The sequence below is a fragment of the Rattus norvegicus genome, chromosome 10 (assembly GCF_021556685.1).
Source record: "Rattus norvegicus strain SHRSP/BbbUtx chromosome 10, alternate assembly SHRSP_T2T, whole genome shotgun sequence".
NCBI classification, from domain to species: domain Eukaryota; kingdom Metazoa; phylum Chordata; class Mammalia; order Rodentia; family Muridae; genus Rattus; species Rattus norvegicus.
In genome coordinates, this window is record NC_141543.1 from 91,251,135 (window position 1) to 91,263,825 (window position 12,691).

General features: G+C 46.0%; 1 protein-coding gene across 1 annotated transcript; it reads right to left on the reverse strand.

Annotated features, from left to right (window-relative positions):
* Positions 1–432: 432 nt before the first annotated feature.
* Krt33a (keratin 33A) lies at positions 433–5,389 on the reverse strand. The gene is given in 7 exon segments (NM_001008757.2): positions 433–957; positions 1,139–1,359; positions 1,537–1,662; positions 1,753–1,914; positions 3,270–3,426; positions 3,917–3,999; positions 4,976–5,389. Coding segments are annotated over 7 exon segments (1,215 nt in total). The 5' UTR covers positions 5,324–5,389; the 3' UTR covers positions 433–839.
* Between the last annotated feature and the right edge of the window lie 7,302 nt (positions 5,390–12,691).

A 12,691-nucleotide genomic window follows, 5' to 3' on the forward strand; every position in this document is an offset into this window, starting at 1 on the left:
AAATAAATAATCAGTTTCTCCCAGAACCAATGATCCCTGCACACCTCCAGCCAACCACTCCCCACTCTGCCCCGCTGTAGGCACACTGCTCCCCTCCCCCCATGCTCCAAAGGTACAGCTTTGTTCCCTCCCTTAATCCCTGCTGTCTCCCTGGAATGTTCTTTCCCTCTGGATGTCCCCTCTCTGGTTTCAGGTCTCAACACAAATGTCATCTATGGGCAAACCTTGGCCATGGTTACTAACACCACCTAGACCTGGATCCAACTCCTCTCTCTGTTCTCTTAATGCGGGTCTGGCCATGGGTGACCTCAGAGAGAGGCTTTTCCCTTGAAGGAAATCACAAGACATATATGGGGGTGACTGGACCTTTCACCTAGTGGGGAAAAAAACTGGTTACCATTGAGTGAATCCGATAATACAGATTTTTTTTTTAAGCCAGAATAAGAATTTATTGGGAAGACAAAGGATTTGTATTGTCTTTAAAAGACAAAAAGTGTAACAAAAAAAGGTTACACCCACTCATGTTCTGCTTCAAAAGCATGCCAGCCAGATCCCCCACACTCAATGGAATTATTTACAAATCACAGTCAGGTGTTTTAGTAAAGCGAAACATTGAGTATGTAAATATGGCTTTGTGTGAGTAGATGGTACTCGACCCTACCGTAGATTCCTCCAAAGACAGACTTTGCATTTCCTCAAACCAGAAAATACATCATGGACTGGAACTGACCCTAAGAACCGGTCTGTCTTTGTCCAGTGTGGTCACTTTTTAAGGTCTTGAGATGAGGTGGAGTTAAGGTGCAACTCATATCTTTGTCCCCCTTCTGGCGATGGTATCTTTACCGCATGAAAGTGTTGCAAGGTCCACACCGAGGTCTTGTGACACAAGGGTTAGAGACACAGGGCCCGATGGGCTTATCACATGCATTGGTTGTGGCACAGGGATTGCAGGGGAGACTGAAAACAAGAAATTATTGGAGCAAGTTAGGGCAGAGTGAGTTCAACATATAGAAAGATACTAAAAACAGTCAGATTAGCACCCTTCCTTTGGATGTCTCCAGGTAAAAGTGTGAAGGAATAAGTTAATTCCCACCAAGAAAACAACTCACCCAAGGAAAAGTCATTCAGCCGTACTCACTTGCAGTCCTCGCTCTCCAGCAGGCCCCTGTATGTGTTGATCTCACACTCCAGCCTGGCCCGGATGTCCAGCAGCACCTGGTACTCCTGGTTCTGCCGCTCCAGGTCAGCCCGGATCTCACCAAGCTGGGACTCAACGTTGGTGATCAGGCACTGCACCTGGGATAGCTGGGAGCTGTAGCGAGCCTCACTCTCTGTCAGGGTGTTCTCCAGAGAGTTTCTCTGTGGGAGAGAAGGCAAAGGCTGTCACAGAGCTGTTCCCTCTCAAGGGTCCTGCATGGCCTTCCAAAGAAGTCACAGGCCTCAAGAGATAAGAAGAGAGAGAGAGGCCCCAAGGACACCCCAGTGACTCTCCTCCCCACTCCACACTGCCCAGCAGCAGGTCTGGACACTACACACCAGGTTGTGCTGGGCCTGCAGCTCGATCTCCAGGGCATTGACTGTGCGTCTCAGCTCGATGATCTCGGCCTGGCAGGACTGCAGCTGCTCTGAGCTGGACACCACCTGCTTGTTCAGCTCCTCAGTCTGCAAGAGGCAAGGGGAGGGACAGGATCAGACCCTGCCCTACAGTCCTTGGGGACTCGGTTCCTGAGTGACCACAGACTCAATGCCCACCTGTGTGGTGAACCATTCCTCCACTTCCCGGCGGTTGGTTTCCACCAGGGCCTCGTACTGACACCTGGTCTCATTGAGCACCCGGTTCAGGTCCACAGTGGGAGCAGCATCCACCTCCACGTTGAGGCGGTCTCCAAGCTGGCAGCGCAGGGTGTTGACTTCCTGGTGTGGGAAAGGGGGAAATTCAAAATATCACAAAGGACCTTGAGGCTCTCCTTGAGAGAATGCAGTCGGGTGCCTGGTGCACTGAATCACTCCACAATCTCCATTCCGTTCTTTCCCAGCGTCCTTTTCCCTATGGCCACTGACTGACAGATTCCCCTTCCAGACCATACCTCATTCTGCCCTTCATGCTAAACATAGCACTTTTTATTCAGAGGGATAGTGCAGTTTCGTATCAGAGCTGAGACATGGCAACCATTTCAATTCTTCTCCCTAAAAGGCCAGTTCAGAGGTCTTGCTGAAACATCTCACCATATCTGTAAGTGTTTTTCTCCTTAAGCCTGGACAAAGTTTGACCACAAAGAAAACAAAGCGATCATCTCCACATTTTACTATTGACCTCTTTGTGGAGCCAACAGAACTTGGTTCTGGGCTTAGGTAGCCATCAGACAGATTTAAATTATATCTCATCTTTAACACTCCCATATAACTTCTAGAAACATCTAGAACCATGTTTCTCAACCATCCTAATGCTGCGATCCTTTAATACGGTTCCTCAGGTTGCGGTGACCCCCCCCCCAAACATAAAATTTATTTTCATTGCTACTTCATAACTGTAATTATGCTACTGTTATAAATCATAATGTAAATATTTGATATTTCCGGTGGTCTTATGTGATCCCTCTGAGAGGTTTATTTAACAACCCCCCCAAGGGGTCGCCACCCAAAGGTTGAGAACCGCTGTTCTAGAATCTTTAAACTGCTCATCTCCCCCACACCCCTCTGAAGCTCTCAAGTGCTTAGCACAAATTTGGTGCATATCAAGCTCTTGGTTAGCATTGACTCACTACATACAGAGTTCTAGCACGTGTAGTTTACAACCCTATGTGTCCTGGGTGGTGGTGACTGATGAACACATTGTTCTGTGTTTCCTCCAAGCAGCACAAACAGCAGAAAGAATTTTGTATGGCAGTGAAGGACCACACCCTGAAGTGTGTTCTGAGTCCATCTCAGCCCACTTGTTGGGCATCCTAAGCCACCCTGCCCTTTGCCGTTCAAAGCAGAGAATCATAGTCTGCAATGGTGTCCACACACACTCTCCCAGCAGCTGCCTTAGCTCTGACCTTTCCCCATTACTGACTGAGCTAGCCAACTTCTTTTATTCTTGTTCCTGCCTCTGGCTGAAAATCTTAATCTCCTATCACGATTAGTCATTCTCTACAAATCCATTTTTGTTTGGAGAACAGCTTTCTGAGCTAATTGAGCCTCAACCCACGGGCTCTCCCGACAGCCTGTGGCAGTTAAAGACATGTCCTGGCCAGTCCAACCGTGCGCTTCACTTTGGGAAACTTCACCTGTTCGTGGTTCTGCTTGAGACACAGCAGCTCCTCCTTCAGGGACTCCACCTGAGCCTCCAGGTCAGACTTGCAGAGGGTCAGCTCATCCAGGATCCTGCGCAGGCCGTTAATGTCTGACTCCACCAGCTGCCTCAGACTGAGCTCTGTCTCATACCTAAAATCACAGGAGAATCAGGGACAGACTGTAGGAACGGGCCCCAACTCTGCTTTGGTTTGCTTCGTTGGATAACTAGGAATGACAGATACGAGTTTTTATAACTGTCTCCTACTTAAGCTGTCAAGATCCAGAAGTAGATCCTGCAGGGAAGTACATGCTAATGACTTTCACAAAGACAGTGAATCTGAGGAGATAAGAGTTTGTACACTTCCGAGACTTCCAGGATGAATGTATTCCCACATTCTCGTGACTGAGTTTTGCACACAGTAGAGAACTATGCTAATCACAGACATATAGTTTGATAGTATTGAGGTTGGGACTGGAGATGTTATTCTACAAAGGGGAAGAGGGAAGAGGAGGGAGTGTGGATCTTGGAGAAACTACTAGAGGAAATCTTGATCAACATTGGCCTGTGTGAACAACAGAGGAAGGGGTCGGAGAGAAGAGAGGTGGAGACCAGCAACGCCCCACCGATCCACCCACTCACTTGGTCCTGAAGTCATCAGAGGCCAGCTTGGCATTGTCGATCTGCACAACCAGCCTGGCGTTCTCAGATTTGCCACACAAGATCTAGAGATCATAAAACATTGTATAATGAGCAGTGTGGTGGCTCTTTTCATCAAGAGAAATCCTGTTGATTTGTTTACATGGAAACATCAGAATTAAAAAAAAAGACATATCATGTTTCATGTCTGTTAAATGCTGTGTACAATAAATGCTCAAAAATTATCTGAGGGACTAAATCTGGAGGCAGGCATGCAAATGCACAAAGAAGCATCAGAAGATGATCTTATTTTTCCCCTTTCTTAATAAGAAATATCAAGTAGCTGATACAAAAAACATTTTGCGTTCGTTTAAAACAACTGATATTTGGTTGGAAAGGCTCTAAAAGCTAAAAAATATTCCATAACTTAATAAACGTTCAGTCAAATTGGCAAGATGAAGACGTAAAGCAGCAAGCGCAGGGGCCTAGGCAATGGGGGCTGTTCCGTTCTCCAGGTCATCCTCGATGGCTTGGGACCATGTTTATTTAGTGTCTAATATTTCTGGGTTTAGCCAAATACTCTGATTCCCCACTGGACATGGTGCACCGAAAGAACCCCATGGGCATCCAGGTCAAGACAATGAGATCAGAGTAGTAAGGTGCCCAGAAGAGGTCCACCAGAGGTCAGAGCATCACCATGCCAACCAAGTTAATAAAGAAAAATAATGGCCCTTCCTACTACGTGACTTCCTCCTTCAGCTCAGTCCTTTTCTCTTACTTCAAGGAAATACTTTCCGAGCTCAGAAACACCCACAGGCCACTCTTAACCATTGTCGGGAGTTCTCTAAACTCCTATGACTTCCACTGAGTCTAATTTCTGCCAAGATTCAAAACTAACAGTCTCCAGTCTGCAAATAGAAGAGTCCACAAGAAAAACATGCTTAAAGAGCTGGAAGTGTGGCTATCGAATTTTCCACCACACCAAGAGGTCACATCAATTCTGTCTCACGCATTCTCCTGTCAACTTCCTTCTAGAAATGCTGTGGTTGGCCATCCCCTCACCTTCTGCTGCAGCTCCTCAATGGTCCTGAAGTAGGCCTGGTAGGCGGGACACACCAGGGGGTCCTGCTGCTGGCTCCTCTCCTGGATCCTGCTTTCCAGCTCTGCATTCTCTCTCTCCAGCTGCCTCACCTTCTCCAGGTAGGAGGCCAGGCGGTCATTCAGGAACTGCATGGTCTCCTTCTCACTGCCATTGAAGGAGCCCTCACAGAACCAATTGCAGTTGCCCACATTGGCGGGGATGTTGCAAGCCCCGGGCAGGGTGCAGCCATGGCAGCTGGGGGGCACGCAGGGCCTGGAGGAGCAGCTGGTGCGGCAGCTCAGGGCGGGCAGGCAGCAGTTGTATGGCATGGTGTTGGAGGAATTTGAAGTGCCGGTCTGAAGTCACAGAGTGAATCCTCCAAGCCTCAGAGCTCTGAGTCCCCTTCCTCTGATGAGCATTTATACTCACTCCAAAGAGGGTGTGAACATATAAGTTGACCTCTCTTTTTTTTTTTTTTTTTTTTTTGGCTTTGCTCATTTAGTGATGGTCAAAGGCCTCCCCATTCATTTGCTGTGCTTCCTCAGAAGACTCCCTCACCTCATAAAAGGCTTTACTTGGGCTTCTCCCTCAGTCAGGACTCCTTGCCATGCTGTACATCATGAGGTAAGAGCTTGGTGGTATGACTTCAAAGGATAGGTCTCATGAAAGGCCCAGCCTTCATTAGTAGGGTGTGGTAGGTCAAGGGTCAGTGCTGCTACTCCGTGAGGGCCCTGACACTTGAGTGAGCCACTGGTCCTGCTTGATGAAGCAGAGAAGCAGAATTCTTCCTATATCCAATTTCCAAATGTCAGAATCACAGTTTTCAAAACAAAAAATCAGGGGCTAAGACACCCTAGCTTCTTTGTGACCCTGCTTGTAGATACCATCCCCCAAGACAGCACTAGCATCATGGCCTGCCAGGCAAGGTACTAGACACTTCAAGGAGTGCAAGGTGGTCACGTGCTACAGACAGAGGGAACTCCCACTTGCTGGATGCCTGTACAGTTCCCAGACAGTCCAGGTTGGCATTTTTTTTCACAAATCTTGGATCTTCCCAACCCTCGATAGGCATCTTCAAGGCAAATGCTTGAACACAGCAAAACCAAGTGTCGCAGGTAGAAGGTGGCTACAAGTCTAGCATCAGCGTCTGTTCTTTTTTATCATTTTGCACTGCAACTATACAAAGAGCCCAGCTTCCATCTGACCCTCTTTGGTCAGGTCTTATCTCCTCTCTGAGCACTCCTTTTGTTCAACTTTGAGCATGACTTTGTCCTGACTTGTACCTTTATCTCTGTTTGAGCTTCTGACAGAAAGGACAGGGCTCAAATTCATCCTTGAGCCCCAGTTCTAGGACCTTGCTACGTGATGAACACATTGAGTGAGTGCGGGCCAAATAGATGAAGGCATGAACAAGAAGTAAATATCCGAAGCAGGAGGTGACAAGTAGCGTAGAGAGGTTTGCAAGTTGGGAAAAGCAAGCATCATCCAGATTGCAGGCTCACAGACATGGATCTGTGCTGGGAGGCAGTGCAAAGTGCTGTCTAAGAAACAGAGGGAGAAAAAACAGGAAGTCCAGGTGAGATCTGGGGCATGCACCATAACACAGCAAGAAAATTCAGCACGGTAGAGGAACCCACGTAAGTGAAGCGAAGGGAAATGGTAGAAGACAAAGCTGCTAATGAGGCGAGAGACATATATATCTGCCAGTCCCCAGGGAAGACTTGGACCACCCTGGTATCAGCATCCATGTGAGTCTTAGGTATGACAAAAGTTTTAAGGCACCATTTCAACAAATGGTTACCATTTCCTGTATAAAAAGCTAGAAGCAGACAGACCAGCAAGGAGGTTGTTGTAGCAGTCCAGGCAAGCAGCAAAAGGGGACAAAGGGAGTCCAAGGATAGAGTTCACAGGAGGCATGTTAACGACAGATGTGGGCATGGTTGGGGTATAAGTGTGAGAAGTATAGAGATGGGCAAAGGGGAAAGAATAGAGAGAGAAAAGCAAGAGCTGAGGGCCAGACTTTGGAAATTCCAGAGAAGTGGAGACAAAGGAAGAAACAATGAAAAGAGTGAGTTTATGTCAGCACGGATGAGCAGGGAGAAGGGTTTATGAAAGAAGAGGCCATGCAGGCCAGCGAGATGGGTGTCAGGAAGGGGCTTGCTACGCAAGCATGAAGATCATTCAGATCCCCAGCACCTACATTTGAAGGCAGGTACAGAAGCACACAGCTGTAATCACAACAGTGGAAAGATAAACACGGAAGCTCTCTGAAGCTCTCTGGACAGCTAACCTAGCCAGGTGGTGAGCTCCAGGTGCAATGAAAGACTCTGTCTCAAAAACTAGGGTGGAAAACAACTGAGGAAGGGACCCAACATTGACCTTTGGCCCATACACACATGTACAGAGACAGACAGACAGACAGACAGACAGACAGAGACAGAGACAGAGACAGAGACAGAGACAGAGACAGAGACAGAGAATGGAATGCACCTTGTGAGAATGTCCAAGTACACCGGCAAGATCATGCACAATCAGGACCACGGAGAGGGTGTCGAGTAGACGGAAAAGTTGTCAGGACCTTCCTAGTGTCACATTGGTATGCCTACTGTGTATAAGACCCATGTCTATAGAGTAATATCCACACTAAACTTCAGTAAACTGAGTTTTCAAACATGCAGAGGTAAGACGTCCATTCCTTAGAGAACTTCCTCCCTTCTACATTTGTACACTTGATGATAAAGCGTATGAGCTTCGGTCTCAGGGAATCAGAGTTTTACACAATGGTTGGACCTTGAAAGATAATTGCCCTTGAAGCAGTTCAGAGATGCTTCATTTGTTTGAACTCGATGACTCATAACAGTTTGTGATTTAGGAACAGTCATCCGAGAGGCACAACAGTGTAAACTGCCCGTGCATAAGACACCGCCTCGGCTCTGTGAAGAAGAGCATGATTTGAGATTCAGTCATTTAGCTCTAGAGCAATGCGTCATCCAGGCAGGACTTCCCACTGTCCTCACAGCAGAGGACAAAGTGCAGCTCAGGGAGAGATGCTCCCCAACAGATCCGAGCCGTTCAGCTACAGCTGCACCTCAACTGCCTGACTTCTTTTCCACCTTCTTGTGTAGACCCTAAATGCCAAAATGGTCCAAAGAGAGGAGATCTTGGAACAAAGGGATATCAGGGTCTTGTAATCTTCTTGTCTACGTGGCCCTTGTTTACCAATGGGGAAACTGAGGCTCAGAATAGAAAAATGGTTGTTCTGGATCCTATCATTAGAACCTAATCAGCCCACTGATCCTCACTGCGTCCCCAGCCCCATCACCATGCTGCAGAAATGATGAAAAATTTCAAAAGAGTCTGACCTGACATTTCCTGGAACCAGAAATCAAATGTACAGGGGGACTTCAAAGGCCACCAGTATCCATTGTTATGGTCTGTTGATGAATTAAGGATGCACTAACAGAATCTAGCAATACAAGATTTCCTTGACATCTCCTTGGTTTTAAATGTTCTTTTTAAGTTGACAATATATTTCTCGCATATAAATGTCGGTGCAGCCATATCCTAGCCGGCATAGAACTACATCTAATCAGTCAGAAGTAACTTAGAATGGTAATTGGTACCACTCCCCAGCAGTACACTTAACTCTCTCCACAAACACAATTTTAATAAATATTAGTAGCTGGTGGGTCAATAAGATCGCCCAGCAGGGAAAGGCACCACAATTATTTGTCAACTGTGTTTTTATTAAGATTCACTCTGCAGGCCTTCACAGAATTTCGGGAGTCTTCGCTCTGGGTTTTGATCTGGGTTTTCTCTTCTTCTGGATGGCAAACTCACTTGTATACAATTGAAAGGATCTCTAAATAGTTTTTGCGGGTGTCTGGAGTTGGTTGCTCATTTTGTTGGATTTCTGGCAGAGTGTTCTGCGTATCCTTGTATTAAGATGTAGAATATACGTTTCCACACCCACCATTTTTTCTTTCTTTCTTTTTTTATGTGTTCGGGTGTGATTTTATGAGTCAAAGTACTATTAGCCTTAATGACTGGCTACTATTTTTAATAAATCCAAATATCTTTCTTTAAATTGCATTTACTGAGGCCAGTGAGATGGCTGAGTGGATAAAGCTTTGCTGCCAAGGCCTAAGGCCCAACCCGGGAACCCACATGTTGGAAGAAGAGAAGTGACTCCATATGTCATCATTTGACCTCCCCATGTGCGCAGTGGCCTGTGAACCCACATGAGTACACACACACACACACACACACACACACACACACACACACACATTCAAATTATTTATTTCTAAAACAAAAAAAATTTAAAGCTAAATCTAATTTAAAATAAATACTAAAACATCCTTATTTCTAAAAGACTAGCATCAATTTTAAAGCCCAACAGACTTATTAAACATTAGATTAAATAGAGGTGGAAGGATAATAACTGAATTAGAAATCACAGATGAAGAAATCGTCAGCCTACAGCACAAACAGGTCTAAAAGCAGAAACATTGAAGAGGAAATGAGAGAGAAGCTATGGAAGTCCAAGATCTGCAGAAAGGAGTCCAGAATGATGTTATAAAGAACTCAAGGATAGTCTTCCTTCTGGAAGACATTTGTTAAGCCACTCAAAATTGGTAAAGAAAATCAACATCCTTAATGAAAAGGTTTACAAAAAAATACTAAGACGCATGGGCTCAAAATGCTCATAGAAATGTTGTGAGAGCATCAAGGGATTTTAGCGTCTGAACGCCCTTGTTTAGCCCCGTTGTAAGAGAATCGGGAGAGTCTAGTGTCTGAATAAGGGACTGTGCCTGTTCTTCACAGTTCTGCTTTCCCTAAGCATCGTGGGCCTGGCATTGAGTGGCAGTCCCAATTCATCTCAACAGCCAAGACACATCAGCAAATTCTATTCTGCACAACCTGACCCTTCCTTCACCCACCACCAGTTTCCTACACATTGGACCCAGGCAGGATGGCCAAGGAATGGTCCACCCCTTCTCCCTCCCATACCTCAGGGTGGTGGGTAAGATATCCTCATGGATACAACAACCAAGATGGTATCACCTAGAAACAAATCTCTAGGCATGTCTGTGAAGAATTACCTAAAGTTAAATGAGTTGAAAAGACTTTCCTGTGACATAGTTGCATGCACTGGAACCCTAGGCTGAATAAAAAGAGGACAGAAGATGGGACACAACTATTCATCATGGTCTGTTTCCTCACTGGGACAACAAGGTCTCTAGCTACATTCTGCCCTTGCCACATCCCTTCCCTTTGCCATGATGAGCTGCCCCTCTGGAACTATGCATCAAAACTATTCCATCCTCAAGTTACCTTTGTAGAGTAATTTGTCACAGCAAGTTATACAGGCACAATGCAGATGACAGTATCCTGCAACTGACTTTAAATTTCAACACAAGGCCCAACAAAGTCCCAGCTAGCTTAGGCATAGCTATTGGCAAGATGGCTCAAAAATTCACGTGGGAATGGAGTCAAATCACCGAAGTAATCTTCAAAAGAGAACAGAGCACTGGAGGAGTCACACGTGCTGGCTTTAAACCTTCCCGCAAAGCTCTTCAGTGTGGGTTCCAGTGAGACTAATAGAGGAAAGACGCTGCTTTTGATGAGCAGTGTCAAAGTAACGGGGCATCCACGCGCAGAAAAGTAGAGCTCCACCTTTGGTCACGTCACACATTCCTACGCATTCCTACAACCGCAGTACTCGTGAGGTCGAAGGAAGATGACGAGTTTGAGTTCCGACTAGGATATGCAGAAAGATGCTGTCTCGGAGGCTAACAGTAAGAACTCCGGGGGGAAAAAAAACCCTAGAAAATGTGAGGGTAAGGTAGGAGGAAGCCTTCTCAATCTTGGATTAGGAAAGAAAGTTTCTTGCCAGGCACCGGGGTGCGCGCCTTTAATCCTTTAATCCCAGTGCTCAGGAGGAGGCAGAGGCAGGTGGTTCTCTGTGAGCTCAAGGCCAGTCTGGTCTACATAGTAAGTTCCAGGACAGCCAGGGCTACACAGAGAGACCTGTGAAGTAAAAAAATAAATAAAGGAACAAAAAGAAATATTTTTAACATATGTCTCAAATATCACAAATGATAAAAGTAAAAGGGGGGACGCCGGAGGGGACACCAGAGATGATGTAGCAATTGAGATCACCTCCTGCTCTTCTGGAGGACCCCAATCAGCTCCCAGTTCCCACCTCGGGAGGCTCACAACCACCTGAATTCCAGCTCTAGAGGATCTGACACCCACTTCTAGCTTCTACGTGAGTGCTTGTATGCACACGTGTGCATGTGCACACACGCAAATGCACACACACAATTGAAAATAATTTAAAATTGTTCTAAGTAAAATTAGATGGAGTTCAAGATTCCTGTAAATTAGATTGGACTTCAGGATTCGAAACTCTTCTGTAGCAAACAGACTTTGTGTCCTCCAAGAAAGTGAGAAAGGGAAATGTTTTTGATAGGAAGGACATGAATAAATCATCTGCTGGATATGCGTCCTGTGTCCCGACCTTTAAAAGTACACCTACGACTTAAAAGAGAAGTGAGCCAGGCTTTAAAGCCGAGGCAATGGATCTGAGTAAACACATCTCCAAAGATCTGCAAACAGCCTGCACACACATGAGAAGAAGGGTGATCCTGTGAGTCATCACAGCAATGCAAACCAAAACCACAGCGAATGCTACTTCGCGTGCACTGGGATGACCTGTGTTTCTGTTGTTGTTTTGCAATATGGAAAAACGCAGGTGTTTGTGGGAACATGCAGAGGCTGGAGGCCTCTCCTTCAGTCAGGGAGAATGTCAACTAGCACAGAGACAGGTCTAGCAACCACTCAGCTTTTGGAAGTGTGCAGTTATGACATAACCTAGCAATTTTATTCCCGTGTACCTATACCCAAAGTAGCTGAAAATATATGCCCAACCAGGGGTGGTAAGTCGCATAGGAAGCCCCAGGACTTGGAAGTTTGAGGCAATAGAATGGCCATGAGTTGGAGGCCAGCCTAAGCTATATAGTGAGTGCCAAGCAGCCTAGGCTGCAGGATAAGACTCTGTCTCAAAATAACAAATATGGTATGAGGAGGTGCCTCCTTGGTAGAGCACTTGCTAAGTGAGAATCTGAGTTCGGATCCCCAGCACCCACATAAAGCAGCTGGTGGTTGGCTCGTGCTTGGAATCCCAGAACTAGGATGTATAAACAGAAGGATTCCAGACTGTCATTGGCCAGTCTAAGCAAATCAGCAGGCTCTAGGTTCAACAAGAGACCACGTCTTCAGAAATAAAGTGGAGAGCAAAAGAAAACAGGCAGCACTGTCTTCTGCATTCCATAAGTGCACATATGGGCTGCATACCTCTGTGTGAGCATGTGTGCGCGCGCACACACACACACACACACACACACACACACGTGCCACAAACATACACAAAGCACACATCACACACAGAAAGAAGGAAGAGGGAGGGAGAGAGGGGAAAAAAAGCATGTCCACCCTAAAACTTGAACACAAAGATGTAAGGCAATGCTACCTTAGAAACAAAAAAGAATGAAAAAAAAATCCCGAAGTGCAATATTCACAGTACATGTTGCTTGCTAGAGGATGGGTGAATCTAAAGACACGATTTATGCAAAAGAAGCTAATCACAGAGTATCATGTGTCTATCCTGTGTATCTACTCATATTGTTACC